The sequence below is a fragment of the Pygoscelis adeliae genome, unplaced genomic scaffold, assembly GCF_000699105.1.
Source record: "Pygoscelis adeliae isolate BGI_AS28 unplaced genomic scaffold, ASM69910v1 Scaffold27, whole genome shotgun sequence".
In the NCBI taxonomy this organism is placed as follows: Eukaryota; Metazoa; Chordata; class Aves; order Sphenisciformes; family Spheniscidae; genus Pygoscelis; species Pygoscelis adeliae.
In genome coordinates, this window is record NW_008825410.1 from 6,360,706 (window position 1) to 6,376,855 (window position 16,150).

General features: G+C 36.4%; 1 protein-coding gene across 1 annotated transcript in view; it reads left to right on the forward strand.

The window, feature by feature from the left end:
• SLC39A12 (solute carrier family 39 (zinc transporter), member 12) overlaps positions 1 to 16,150 on the forward strand; it is a 35,616-nt gene that overhangs the window by 12,468 nt on the left and 6,998 nt on the right. The window contains exons 6-10 of the mRNA XM_009330553.1: positions 3,718 to 3,889; positions 6,595 to 6,767; positions 8,025 to 8,177; positions 11,796 to 11,859; positions 15,594 to 15,752. Of these exons, the coding sequence (XP_009328828.1) occupies positions 3,718 to 3,889; positions 6,595 to 6,767; positions 8,025 to 8,177; positions 11,796 to 11,859; positions 15,594 to 15,752 (721 nt within the window). The remainder of the gene's footprint in view (positions 1 to 3,717; positions 3,890 to 6,594; positions 6,768 to 8,024; positions 8,178 to 11,795; positions 11,860 to 15,593; positions 15,753 to 16,150) is intronic.

Here is a 16,150-nt window from a genome sequence, read left to right on the forward strand (position 1 = left end):
AAGAATATGTTTCTATTGTTTTTAGTTCTTTACAATTTAAGATAACTCAAAGACAATGTTTCTTCTCCATTTAGGAGAATAAGCGATGTGCAATCGACTTTTGCTGTGTGGTCATTTTATGATGTGGAACTGAGACAAATGGCATCTGGTTAAATACCATTCTGATAGATATTTATCTGTGTAATTTTATTGCATTTGGAATACATACTCTGTCAATATGTTTATTTCTTTTCAGCTGACCACAAAAGAGAATCATGCTGATCAGCAGGATGAGACATTTAATGGGGTCTCAATTTTAAATGAAGGTCATTTTAAATGTGTTTTGTATTAATTTTAAATTATGAAGGACAGAAATAAGTAGTGATACTATCTGTACAGGAAGTAAAATTGTTCTCCAGCAATAAAACACAGTCTTTAATTTCTTGAACTTCTGAGACTGACTGTAACTCAAAAGATAAGTGTGCAGGGGAGTTATCTGAGGCTTGGGAGTCAAACTGAGAGCCAAATATTCTGTATAGATGAAAAAAATCACAAAGAAACATCTGGAGAGAAGAGAATTTCTCATCTGTATTAATTCCTAGTTTCTTGTTTTTATTCCATTCCTCTTCTTTCTAGCTATGTCTATTTTCTTTGACATATCATTCCATTAGAAGGTTTTGTGTTTCAGTGTTGTGTTGCTAATTTTGTCTCCTGCTTTCTGCACATATCTACAATAGCCATTGTGCTCCATTAGTAACAGATGCTGCTACATATGAAGCATTGACTCATTTATGGATTGTGTTTGCTAACTACATTAAGATCTGTAATTTGATTTTTAGATAGGAATTGTATTTTGAAACATTATCACAGAAAAAAAGGTCTCTGCTTTCTTTTTAAGTCATCATTGTCTCTACTGATTTAAAAAATGCATATAAAACAAGTAAGTAGCAGATGATCTAATAAGAGCAATAATATTAAGTTCCATTAAACTATGTCGCAATATCTATGTATTCATTTATTACGCATCATTAAAGAAACATTGATTTTGGAAACCAAAATCATCCATCCATCCATTCATCCATCCATCCATCCATCCATCCAGTTTTTCATATGAGAATATGCAAATTTGATGTACTTGTTTCTTCAGTATCATCCTCCAGGAGTACACACATAGTTGCTTTACTAATGGAGACTTAGTACTCTGCCTCCCTATGTTAGAAAGCTTAAAAGGCTAGGGCTTGCAACTGGAAAAGATGCAGGTCCTCATGCCTCAAGTCTTACAAGAACATTTTACTAAAAAAGCACTAAGAATTTTTTTTTTAATGTGTGGGTGGACAGTTTATTTTCCAGATAAGATCTTGCTTTTTCATTTAAAATTCCTGATAATAAAATCATATTAAAATTTAGGTTCATAGTAATCCTGGACCTCATCTTGTCTATCCTATTTCTCAAAACAGAGCCAACATCAAAGTCAGATCAAGTTTCACAGGGCTGTGTCCGGTTGGATTCTGAATGTCTCCAAAGACGGAGATTCCACAGTCTTTCTGGGAAACCTGTACCAGTGCTTTACTGCCCTCATTTTGATGGTTTTTTTTTTATTATAGCAAATTGGAATTTTCCCTGCTGCAACTAATACCTATTGCCTCTCATCCTTTCGCTGTACACATCTGAGAAGGGTCTGGCTCTATTTTCCCTATAACCCCCATTAGATAGTTGAATACTTAAGATAACCCCCAACACTTCTCTTCTCCAAACTGAACAAACCCAGATCCCTCAGCCTCTCCCTGCACATCATGTGCTGTGGTTCCCTAGCCATCTTGGTGGCCCTCCATTGGACTTCCCCCAATTTGCCAACGTCTTTCTTGTACTGCTGGTTATTAAACTGGTCATAGTCCAGATGTGGACTCATGTGTCCTGAGTGGAGGGCAATAATCTTTTTCCACTACCTGTTGGCTACACTCTTGCTAACGCAGCCCAGTATGCAGTTAGCCTTCATTGCCACAAGGGCACACTGGTGACTCATCTTCAAGTTGTCTGTCAGGACCCCAAAGGCTTTTTCTGTAAAGCTATCTTCCAGTCAGTTTTTCCCAGCCCTTATTGGTGCATGGGGTTATTCCATTTGAAACACAATAAATTTGTCTTCGCTGACCTTCATGAAGGTCTTGTCAGCCCATTTCTTTTGCTTGTCAAGATTTCTCTAAATAGCAGCCATGCCCGTCAGCATATTGACTACTTGTCCCAGTTGGATTTCATCCGTGAATGTGATACGGTGCACTCTGTTCCATCACTCAGGTCATTGGTGAAGGCATTGAATAATATCAGTCCCTGTACTGACTAGTGAGGAATGCTGCTCGTAACCAGCCACGAGCTAGACTTCCAACCTGATACCACTTGTTGGTGTTCCCTACTTCTAGAGTCAAAACCACTGCCTAGAACCAGCAAACTGAAGATCTTTTCCAATATGGTAGCTCCTGAATTGTCTTCATGCTCTCCTTCTGCTTGGAGGCAGAACAGACTAGATCCAGGTGGCAAGATCACCTGTTATCCTCAAGACTTGAATGTGGTATTCAGAATAACTGTATCAGTGCTCAAGTCATTCAGTTTCTTAGTGAGCTACAAGACATATTTTACTTTATTAATGGATGAACAAAGATAGGAAGGTGTTGGGTTTATTTGGGTTATTTAAAAGTAATGATAATTACAAGTTTTTTATTTAAATAGTAATTTTCTTTCAAAAGAAACCTAAGCTTCAGTGATGAGAAAAAGAATATTTAGGAATCCCTTGATTCTCAGATGCAGACTAATTTAAATGAAAGAAACACATATTTATTTCTGAATCGAATCACAACTAATCAGGTGAGATTAAGAAATGAAGATTATTCCTTTTCCAACCTTAATGATTCTATGATTCTGTGATTCTAAGTAAGATAGCATATTTCATCTGGACTTCTTCTTTTTAAAAGTTCTTACAGAAATTGCCGCTAGAACTGTTCTAATGCTAACTGCTCACGTTTTTACTAGAAGTTTCATCCTGGAGATGAAAAAACAATTCTTTATGAAAATTTTTCAAAATACAAATGTTCTCAAGTACCTTTTTTTGACAGAGATGTTTCTATAAAGAACAAAAAGTAGTTGTAATTCTTAAGTACCTCTGATTGATAATACAATTATTAAGTAATCTTTAGACCAAATTTAGACTATGTAACATCTAGTTTGCTGACCTTAAAGTGACATGTCATTGTTAAAAGAATTTAAAAAACCAACTTAGTTCCATATCTTACTAAAGACACAGCACAAGGGCAAATTTCAGTACCGCCTTGATACAGGCAGTATCTTACATTAATAGCAATATTATTGCTATTAATGCAGTCTTACATTAATAGCTAAGAATATGATTTGTGTTAGCATTAAATTATTTTTGTTAGCACGTATGGCAATAAAATATTTAGAGAAATTATTGTCAGATCCTCATGATATTAACAGGCTTCAATAGAAATTGTGCTACTTCATCCCAAAGATTCTGGTCTTTCTGAAATATATAGCAGTATCAAGTTTTAATTGGAAAAACAAAAAAGAATTAGAAGTAATTGAAGCAATTTAACCAGAAAAGAGTATATGGAAAACAAGTTTTTTCTAGGCTGTATAACCCTGTGTTCTTCTAAGATTCCATATTTAACCTCAGCATTAAATGCAGGTATATGCAACATATTCAGTAACTGTATATACTTTTCTACATAGGTTTGCTTCTCTGCCAATGAACTTGTGAAGATATTTTTTAAAAATAGTTCTTCCTCCATTTCTAAGGACCACTTCAAGCAAATCAGTCCAGCTATCATTCAGCAACTATTAAGTTGTTCATGTCAGCTTCCTGACTCCAAGCAGACAAAGCTTCCACCAACAACTTTGGAAAGTGAGTTATGTTGTTATCAGTAAAGTATTGTGAAAATTCAAATAAAGGGGTGCAGGGGCTTAACTTCTGGAGACATTTCATTCATTAATAAACTTAAACCAAAACATGATGAGATTTATGCACTCTGTAATTTATGCACTCTATAATTTCATAGCATACATGTCAGATAATAGTGCTATATTGAAAAGTGAGGGGATTCAATGGTCTCAATTTTATATTAGACAGAATTCTATTTCAATGTGAAAGGTTTTAAGCTTTATTTTCTTCATTTCTTAGAGGACTGCTCACCAGCAGGTGAGCCATGACAGGTCCTTATCAGTGGGTTGCTGGGCAGTAATGACCTATTTTGTGAAATTTCCACCAGGTTTATACTGGAATCATTACATTGCTCTTACATATAGCCTCAAGGTTACGTTAACTGCATTTTATACCATGATGTGGCAAATACTTGACATAGATAAGTTCTGTGTGAATGTTGCTGGTTTTTCATGTGATATTTTACAGCAGAGAAGCTTTGGGGATACTACTGTGGGAAGAAAAACAACCAGAAAACCAGTCACGTGGGCAGCAGGACTTGTGTGATAGAGCTGGAACAAGAACTGAGTTAGAGTATAATCAGATTGTTTCCAGTTGCAGTCGTAGCCCTCACATGCCACTGCTTCCAGGGATTTCTGCCTTATCTGTTTTGCTGATTCAACTTCTCCTGTAACCAATCCCTGGTCCACCCTATCGAAAAAAAATCTGAATCTGATCTGACCTAAGGGCTTCTTAATGTATTTCCTGGTTTTGTTTTTACTTTAAACCAGTGATATCTGGGAAGTGGTTACAAACCTAGGTGTGCTGGGGCAGGGGTATTAATTTCTGGTGGGGGATTTGGGAGCTGGGAATGAGCAAAAAGCAATGGGCATCTAACCGTAATCACCTGCATCAGGAGCAACACTTTTAGGCTACAAATCAATGCCTTCAATACCTTTATCCTAGTATCTACATGGCCAGCTCTAGATGACTAGATCTTTTAGGAGCTAGTAAGCTTTCCCTATATCCTGCTGGCCAACGATCCTTATGGAACAGCACTTTCCATCTCTAAATTCTATCTGTGCTTTCAGCTTCACACGTTAAGCAGCTTGTGGGAATGAGCTGAGCTATCATTCCATGGTGTACAGATTAATTGAACTATGAGTGTGAATTAAAAAAAACATTTTAGATAAGGGCATGGAAGGACACTTGTAAATATCCCAAGAATGGTTATAGGAGAAAGAAACATACAGAATAGGAAGAAAGATTATAGCTCCTCAGAAGGCAGCAGTCCTTCTTTCTTATGTTCTCTCTCTTCTCATTACCTGAACACATTGCAGTCTTTACTGCTTTTATCTTTTCAATGCTACACGGATATGCCCATTTTTCAGATGGGGAATCAAGGGACAAAGAAAGAAAGGAACTTACCCAGGTCATATACAAGGTTCATGGCAAATTCACAGTTGAGTGAGATTCTCCCGAGTCTAAGGCCATCAGCCCAATCAATGACTTTTTAGTGATCTCATAAAGGAGAGAGATCTGTGTAGGTGAGAAAAGCTGAACTATTCAAACACAGAATGGAATTAATAAGAGCCCTTTCTGCAGCCCTTTCCCTGTGCTTTTTGGCAAAGGAATGTTTCCATGACCACAGGGACACTTCTGCTGGTTTGAGACAGACAAAGGACTTCATGTTTGACCTATGTGTGACCTAGTGACCTGAGCATAGGCTTATTAATTTTATTCTCAGTTCTATTTTACTGACAGGCTGTGCTGTTTTGGCTAAGTCATCAAGGCCTGACCTTCCATAAATATCTACTATACCCTTGTATTTGGATGTGCAGTCTGTGAAATTTACTGTCTGATTTTATGAGGTGCTGAGCACTTGCAGTGCTATTGAAGTGTGAAACATTAAGTGACACTTTTGAATATTTTGGCATTAGTTCCTTTATGTCTGTTTCTCATCAGTGTTTTACCTCCACTGTAAGACTTTCATACAGATTAATCAGGATTCATGTTGTGCAAAGGGTTGGAAATGTAGGCAGTGTGTAACTCTGAAGAATTGTAAGAGTAACCTTCCAAAAATCCCAGTAACCTGGCAAAAATAGGTTGGTGGTCCTGATGTAGTAACTAAAGGAGTGTATGTCCACAGCATATATGTAAACATAATTTGGACCAAAAAGTTTATGCTTAGAACCTACATTAGATGCCTACATTCATCTGAGGTTTTAAGCCTTGATTTGTTTACTGAATATGATTTGGTTAATAATGTGGTGTTGACTGTAAAGATACACAGGTGTGGCATGTGAGAACATAGAATAACAAGCATAAATCTGTTAAGAGAGGAAATAAATGCAGACTAGCATTCACTGTGCTGCTCTGAGTGTCTCTAATTTGCACAGTCACGGTCTATTTAGCTCTTTAAGGTCTGAAACTTGGAAGCATTAGACTGTGTTACCTGTAAAGCCTGAAAAAATGAATGTTTTTTAGGCTTCCAATTCTGTCATCTGTATCACACATGACTAGAAAAATGTATGTGGGACAATGAATCACTTCTCTCTGTGCTCATACACAGAGGTGGCAAAACATAGTCTCAAAAACAAATACAAATACAAAACAAATAGTCAAACATAAATACAAATACTGAATGATTAAAGGTGCCCTTGTTTTGTTTCATTTGTTTTTCTCTACAGAATATGGCTACAGCACTGTTGCTGTTTTACTTATTACTATTGGATCTATGTTTGGTACAACCCTAATTTTATTTAACTCCTGTCAAGAAATCTATACACTCATTTTACAGCTGTTTGTTGGTTTGGCTGTTGGGACCCTTTCTGGAGATGCATTGCTCCACCTTATTCCGCAGGTAGGTAATACACAATTTTGTGTTTTTAAAATGTTGACACATACGCACGCGTGCGCGCACACACAAACACACAGAAAAGTTTCATTTAAACCTGGCTAATACTCATCTGTTTAAAAAGAAAGCTTTCCATGAAATCTGTGAACCAACTACCCAGCATTCCAATTACATCTACACTTTGTAGTTCAGAGAGAGATTCCAAGAAGCAGAAATCACTGAACAATGAATTCAGAGAAAATAAAGTTCCTATTTTCACAAAAACTTTTCAGAAAACCCACAAGTCCTGTGCAAGCCAGGTTTCTAGATATGTAACGCATTTTAGGAGAAATTGTTCAAAGGTTGTATGAGGCATCCACAGTCCCCTTCACACATTGGTCCAGAGAACCAGGGGCTATCGGCCTAATTAATCCTGCTGCCTAGAACTGTAATAAAATGGATGCTATGATTTTTTCCTAAATTATTAAAATAAATTTTAAGACTAGGATAGCATGTAAAACAGAACCAAATTTCCCATTGTGTATTCAGTTATTTTTGTCTGAGTCTCCTCTGATCTGACACAACTGTTACGAGTAGACTTCAACTGGTCATTGAAAGAGAACTTCACACCTTCACTTGAGATTCTGGTCAGAATGTTCTTTGTACTCAATACATCATCTCTGGAAGCAGAACTGGGAGAGTGGTTTAAGGAAGGCAATTCTCAGTGAATGTCAGACAAATTAATTTCTTTAAGAAACACTTTTTGAGTGTCAAAGTGTTCTCCTTCACCAGTTTTGAGTGACGTATCCAGTAGCCTTTAAAGTGCCCACTTTCAGAGCAAAGGAGGGCTACCATGCTGTGCCACTGGGGAAAAAAATAGAAGCACACCCACCAGCAGAAACCTTTATGGATTATTTTCACTATGAAGTTTACATCTGAAGATTATGCAAGTCACTTTTTAGACTTTAAATGTCAATATACTCCAAACAAAATATACCAAATATATATGTGTATATATATATAAAAAGGGCAATTTCATAAAACTGTCTCTAAAAATAATAATGTTACTTTCACCATTGAGAGGTGATGAATTGTAGCAGAGGCTCCTAATAGTTCATTTCATTCATCTACTATTCAGCTGATTAGCTCAAAAGACAATTTAAATTTAAAAGAGGTGGCAAAAGAAAATGTTGATAATAAATTGAATTAACACATTATGGATTACTCCAGCAAAAATTAAAACATTGCCATTTTAATTTTTTTTACTTTATCTCTTTTTTTTAGACTCTTGGTTTACATAAACATGAAGTACAGGAGGTAGAACATTTCTATGAGGGGAAAGAATATATTTGGAAACTTTTGGGAATAATTGGAGGGATTCATGGATTTTTTCTGATAGAGAAGTGTTTCTTTCTTTTGGTAACACCACGTGACCAGGTAAAGCTTTGTACAATTTATCCTTTAAAAAACCTCTTTTATTTTGAGATTTCACAGTGCACAAAATGTTAAAATGATTGTGGAAAATAATTATCATTAGTATGAGTTAAATGAAGCATTCAAAATTGTTTTCCAAAGTGCTCCTACCAGATTGACCTTCAATTTCTATTTTGCTATGGATTTTGTATGCTTCATGAATGTGTTCCATATATTTAGAACTCAAGACGGAAACAGTTAATTGAATGTGTTCCATAAGCATACTTTCATGACTAGCACTGGAGCAGGTGAAGAGTATGTATGCATATGAAACAACAATGACAGTTGTTTACTCTAGGCTCTGTTTGAAGAGGAGGAAGACATAGATGTAAGCCAAGACATTTTCAAGAACAATATCTTAAGACTTCCAAATTGGTTTTGACCCCTATCCCAATAGATTTGAAAATCTGATATGTATTTTGCGGTCAGTAGAACCCAGTCTTATATTAATAATATCCCCTTGCTCACTGCCATGCTCATAGTAATTCTATTACTTTATTCAGTGTGGCTGGTGCCTGAAAATATGATTATGCACATGGATATAATGTAACACAAAGTGTGATGGCTCATTAAGTTTCTCAGCATGGGAGGCTATCTTAATGTCACTGAAGAAGGCTAAGCCTTTGCTTGTTCTGTTTTACAGAGAGTGTTTAATGACTGGCCTGATTTAGATGCATAGCAATGAGTCCCTATTCCCGCTATCTTTGAGTCAGCCATAAGAATATTATGTGAGATTAATAGAAGGAGAATATTTTGATGATGGTGATATTTTGTTTGGTTGTTAAAAAGTAGTCCTTTTTGTTACTTATTTGGAGAGAAGGGCTTTATCATCATCCCACAAATTTTTAAACTTGTTCTACTGAGAACTAGATGAATTCTCAAAGTTAATTTTTATATCCATCTCAGCTTTGAATTATAATCTTCAGTTTTAAAACAAAATAAGTTTTATCAAACCATTATGGTTGTCACTGATTTATCTGATTCACTTTTCAGTGGTTTTTTAACCAAATAAGCATTAGGAAATGTTGATGCCAGCCAACAATCTTTTTCAATTGGTTTTGTTTTGAAAAAATAATTCTTATAAATGCAAAACTTTCACAAAAGGCTGAGAAAGATTGCACCTGTGTTCATTTGGTTTCAGAACTAATTGCAAAGCATCTTCATTCAGCAGGGCCTTTCTTTAGTTAATGGGCACTGGGGACATTCCCATGATCTTCCAGTGGAATCTGAATTAAATGAACATTCAGGCAGAGGCAAATCTACTTCAACCATACAGTTGGTAGGTTACCAATATGACGTACTTCCCTGATTTTATATCCTTCTTTCTCTGTTCCTCAAAAGAATGAACCAAATTAATGTAATAAATCAGTATTATTTTTCAGTCTTTATTGATTTGTCCTTTATTACATGACATGATTGTCAGGAATCTCTAGATTTTGAAGTTTATAATGAGCCTTTACAGAGATTTCAAACACAGATTTTTACTATAACTTTTCTTAAGTGTGTATCAGATTGATATAACAATACGCTTCCTGTACTACCTTTTGTTGATAAAATTTTTGAAGATTTTACTCCTCCCTTCTTTTTAAGAATTTATCATATGTAAGGACAGACTCTCCCATGGAAAAAAACTTCAGGGTTTTCTGCAGTGACAGTTAAGTGCGTAATTAGTGAACAGATGAAATCTTGGACCGTTCTTGGGCATTTTTCCAGAGATTTGAAGAGTAACATAAACAAGCTGGATGGTGCTTACCTATAAGAAGTTACATAATTTTCTATTGGTCTGTGGAGAGTATCCAGACAGATATATCTTTGCAAAGTAAATGGACTCATACCTTTTAACCTGCTTTCTCTTTTTCCAACAAATCTCTTCAGTTTATATGTAGTATCTAGATACATAGGTTCCTGGTTATTTAAATCAGAATCTCCAGAGATCTTCTATAATGTGAACTCCATTTTACTAAAGCAGTTGTGATGGGTAAGAGCCTCATGAGCCACTGCTAATCTCTCAAACACAGTTGGGAAACTCAATTGAATGCAGAGCAAACAGATGAGTGAAGAATGTTTACTTATTTGTGAGCCACGTCATAGCTTCCTGTTTATGATAATGAACGACCTTGTCATTCCTCTCAGCTGCAAGATCCCCCTAAAATTATGTATAGATCACATGAACTAGCCTGCCTTAGCTAGTTTGTACAAGAACGGCCAATTTTTCAGAATCATGTGAGTAATAGTAAGACAAACACTGGTTGACTAAGAAAAGCTTATAAATCCTTCAGGTCAGTGATTAGTCCTGCAGTTTTGACTCAGAGTTCAAAGAAGTGGCATGTGAATAAATATTGTAAGAGAAGTGGAACAATTACTGGAATTCATATGACTGGCTGCAATCATGGGAATTAGAGACTTTTATTTTTCCTTTAAAATGTAGAATTTAAAAACCAAATCCTTTCCTTTCCCTCCTCATGCTTTTACAGCACATAACCCACATCACAACCAAACTAATACCAGCCAAGAAACATATCCTGTTTTGCAGCCAGTACACATTTCTGCTATAGTTGTTGGAGTGGTGGCTGCTCTCCCTAACAAAACACCCTTTCGTGCTGCTCACTAGCTGCCATACTAGCTTTAATATGCTCTTTTGGCAAAAAAAAAAAGACAGTGATTATAAATTCAGTTTTTCTAGTTTCAAGCAAACAAGTTTTTTGGCTTCTCTCACCCTCACACAAATTTCTAATAATTTCCCTAGTCAGAAAGAAAAGCCCCAGGGAGGTAGGGGGGAAGAGAGATTCCTCATGTTCTCCCTTCTCTCCCCACAGTTGCAGTTTCTGTTAATTAAATGTTAGGGCTGATGCATCAAATTAACTCTCTAGGATGAGGACAAATGTACTGTCTCTTTCTTCACTTGAAATAAGGGTAAATTTCACTCATTGCAGTGGAGTGTACTCATGTGCTGCTATGCCCAGCTGGCCGGTGATGGCTAATGCCAAGACAAAGCCCTAACTAAAGGCCAAAAGGCAAGGCACTGGAGGCTGTACGACCCTGAAGAAAAAAACCTTATGTTTTAAAAGGGTGTGAAACCTACCTATGATCATCTTTTTCAGTCTTGTGTTTTCACAGAGTAACTGTGAAGAACATGAACTCCAAAGAGACTGGTGTGTAGCCATTTTTCTTTGGAAATCCTATACACACCCTATCCAGCAAGAAACGACAATCATCCGGTCATCACAAAATCAAAAGATACAATTTGAATTATAATGTCCTCTTTAGTTCTGCATTTGGCTCAGATTTTTGTGTATTCAAGCAGAAACATGATTTTCTTGGGTTACAACAGTGCTTATGGATGTCTTTCTTCCTACCTGAATTAGACTGTAACCTTTTCTGGGCAAGGGAGATGTCTTTTTTATGTGTTTCTGCAGTACCAATCACACTACCAGTGCTCAATAAATAATTCTAATTATATCAATGCAAATAACAGACTGTCTTTAATTCAAAAAGCTTGAACTTATTTGATATTTTCCTGTATTTATAGCAGCAGCTGGAAGAGCCCCTTAACACTGATTCATTTTCTTTGCTTTTAAATAGAGAAGCCCAGAAGATTCTGAGTCTGCTGAAGTTCCTCCAGAGAGTAAGGCGATCAGCAAAAAAAGTTAGTATCAATAAAAAGACTAGACAAGTACCAGGAAAAGCCTTCAGACCTAAGATGGAATTAAAAGTGTGAAGCTGGCTTAGCTCTGCGTTTGCTATGTGCTACATCACCACATCTGATGGTGCTTGGCTACATAATTTAATCTCTGCTTAAAGACCTTTTCAGCTGCCAACCCTGTAATTGTGAAGTTCATTAACCCTACACTGTCCATGCTTTAGTGTTTATTTACTCACTGTTACGAACCATTTTTCTAAAGCATTTGATTAAAGGGAAGTATTCAAAATTTAATACAAAACAGATTTTTATAATTGTAAACTTTGCTTCGGCTTTTATTTCTGAAGGTAGTGAAACAATTGTTTTGTTGGCTCACTATACTAATATAGTTCTGCTTCCTTCCTCTCTTACACAGTAAAGCAGTAGTCTCTTTAAACCAGTAATGATTTATTATATGTATGGAATTATGGGCTCATGATGGCTCTCAGTTTTAGGACAATCTGGTTTCTTCAGTGAGCTTCAAAGTAATTCCTATCATCTTCTCTGTTTTGTTGCTGCTTAGTCCAAAAACCGGGGAAATAGAGCATAAACCAAACTCTGCCTTTGACTGTGCTTGTGTGACCTTGGTGAATTTAGTAGAGTTGCAGCCATTCAACTGAGGGAATAACATTTTAATTGAAATCAATTTATTTACTATATTCAACTCCCCTTTATTTTGTGATCTCAGATTTCACGTCATCAGTTTGATTTCGTTAACAATGTCATTATCTTCTTCTAGGTTTTTAATATTCTTCTCTGTTCTTGTGGACTTCATTTGCATTTCTGAGGCATTTGAAATCTGGATTTCCATTTCTTCAGTCTCACCTATCCAGCAGTACACAATCCAGTGCCAGTTTCAGTGTGACTATCTAGTCCATCTCTAGATGTTTCCATTCTGTTCAATCATCACTACCTGCTAAGCACAAACAAATTTCTAGTTATCTCAATGTTATTTGTTCCAAATAACTAAATTTGGTGTATAACTAAATTTGGGATAGTTTCTCAGTAATGTTCTTTGGTTCCATTTTTTCCTCATACCTCAGTTTTACCTCTATATTAGAAATCAGTAAGTGAAACCATAGTAGGGAAGGGGGGATGTTTTGTTTTAGGGTTTTTTTGAGAATACATATTTTCAAAAGTTTGTATTGTCACAGTTCTTATGAATAGCTAAATGCATAAACATGCCTGGGTACCTTGATACTGAGCTAAACTTTTAGGTGTTTTTTTCCCAAAATGGAATGGAATCTGCAGCTCTAAGACAGAAGCCTGACATCTCCAGAAATGCCAGACTTCACTGTAAACACATGTCAAGTAGGACTGTGAGAGGAGTCAGTCACCTTAGGTAGCCAGTGAGTAACTCAGAAAGCAAGAAGCTACTGGAAGAAAAAGATGTCTGACTGGCCCTCTCCTCATTTATCCACACTTGTTCTATCAGTATCTGAAAAGATCAAACAGTAGTATATTTGGTATACTCGGTGAGACTTTACATTAGCTAGAAATATTTTTGCTGTATGAGTAATGACAACATTGGAAAAAAGATCTATTTATGGATAAATGTTTGCTTTAAACTCTTATTCAAAGCCTAAAAAGCGTAATCTATCGTGGGAGTCCTGCATCCATTAGCTTTATGAAAATTATGGAATAGAATTTGCTATGACTTCTGATCCCCTATTTAAGCAGAGAAAATTATCAAAAATAAATGTAGCGTTCTTTAAGAAGAAGAGGCTTTGTAGAAATAGTTAGGGTAATAAGTTGATAGTTAATAGTTACTGTTGCAGCAATATAATGCAGTGAGATAATTGCTAGTAACAAAGGTGCTTTAAAATAGGCTGAAAGTAAATTAAGATAAACATTCAGACTTGTTTACATATGCATCTTCTTAACTTTCAGTCAAGTAAGTTCACAAAGCTTACATTTGCAATTGCTCCATAATGTTAACCTGATCCCTATGTTATATTATAGACAGCACACTGGAGTAAGTCCAGTTAACTATGGTATATCTTCTTCAACAATCAGATACTTGAATAAAACAGAGTAATAAGATCTCAGGGCAGGCCATGATTTCATCCTTGCCAGTGCTTATTGCAAATCACAAACTTAATGCAATGCAGCAATCTATTATTTCTATGTAATTCATGCTCTGCACTATTGATTATAAACTGCCCATAGTGTTTAGAAAGAACTGTGCAAACTGGGGACATCCACGTCTGGCTCCGTAAGCTGGCAGGAAAATCTAACAAGCCTGCCAATTTTTCTGAACCCGCAGAGCTCCCAGGCAACTAGGGAGGATTTTCTGAATACAGTTGTTGGGCTTTTATGTGCCATGTGTTTTTTTTATAATAGTCTGAAGACTTCAGTTCTAGCCAGTTTCTGTAAAAAAACATCTCCCCCATCACTATAAAATGGTCATCTCTGGAAAAACATTGCTGAAGTGAAACCTTGTAATAACTGTATTCAGACAGTTCTGTGCAGCTCCACGTTAGCTCCTTAGACTGTCATACTATGTCTGCGTTGGGCCAACAAAAGTCAGGAAAATGCATGATGTTTAGGGCCCAAATCATGACCCTGCTTCTTCAGGCATAAAAGCAACCTTTTGCAAAGTGTTCTGTCCATACTGTGTAGAAGGAAGCTGGATGAGTTTCCTGAGAAGTATTAGAAGGTCATGACTGTAAGATTGTGGATAAAATGGATGGAACAAAGTACAGGATAGGGGAGCCAATTACATGTTGCTAAGCCTAGTCATTGAGCCTATGTATGGAGCCTCATTGCTACTTGAAGACATAAAATCCCTCCACATGAATCCATTCAGCATGCTACATGGCTGTCCAGGTTACAGGCTGGACGGAGAGACTGTCCCTAATTCCCTAGCTTGATTTCAGTACTTTTATCACTAGTAGCACCTTTCCTCTCATGTCAGATACCTGATCATGAACATCCAATGTACTGTTCCACAATAAAGCAAGGTCACAGAACAATATGGGTAAGAAAAACAGCCATCTGCATCCATGAGTGATGCTGCAGACAGGAGTACTATGAGCATAACGGCCATTAATTGATTGGAACAAAAGTTGGATATGAGCATGCTGTAACGCTGTACTAATAGTGATACTCTGAGGCTTGTTGCCTTTCATCTCTATCTTTCACTGTAATATAATCTCATAAAAAACAGACCCTGAAAATATTACTCAGTAGTAACATGCTTTACAGTATTAAAATGATCAGCTGCATAAGACTAAATGTTCATCTTCATTATAGCTGTGCAATTCCATGAGTGACAGTGGAAAAACTCCCACCTTTTAAGAAAAAAAAAACATCTAGAATGCAAGAAAACTTGTGTGAATTTCAGCAACCAAGGAAAGATTAGTGAAAAACTTTAGGACATATCATGAGACTAGAGTCAAACCGAACTCTAAATTTTTGTCTAATAGTTGACCCAGTAAAAATAAAGGAGCTACTTCCTGGTATTTGCATCTCTGAATTATTTTACAACCTACTTTTTCGTTACAAGTGTATTGAAAGAAGCATAACAGCAAGAACAAAACAGATAAACACTGTTGTCCTCTGGTTAGGATGACTTCATGATGTATGTGAAAAAACCCAGATAATTTGTAACATAGCAAAAATGACAATATCTGTTTGTGTTAAAACTTCTGGGCTTTTTTGTTGTTTATTTGTTTGTTTGTTTGTTTGTTTTTTCCTAGGTAAGAAAATTAGCTTGTTAGCAATAATGGTTCTGGTGGGTGACAGTCTTCACAATTTTGCTGATGGCTTGGTAATAGGAGCAGCATTCTCGTCCTCAACAGAAACAGGTGTGACAACGACTATTGCTATTTTATGCCATGAAATTCCTCATGAAATGGGTAAGAAATATGTATGTGTATTTTTCCTGATTGGCTTTGTAATTCCAGGTTTCCCAGAGAATTTTTTCCTGTATGACATTAGTGGAAATTCTTCTTGCTTATAGCATCATGAACTATAACATTAATGTGTGAGATGGATATATAAAGAGGCTGTTTTCTTCTCTTTCCCCTTCACAAAAAGGAGGGGAGGCTTCTGCCCTCATTATTGGATGCCATCCCATCTCACCTTCTCCAAATGTAAATGCCATCAGGTCAAGAGTGACCCGTTATTCTCATGTGTGCAGACACAAAAAATAGTAAGCTGTGAGCAAGAGCCATGTGGGCATAACGGGCACGCCTGACACAAGGGGCTATCCAAGAGTTTTCATGTGCAGCAGAGCCATTTAGCAATGTGTTCC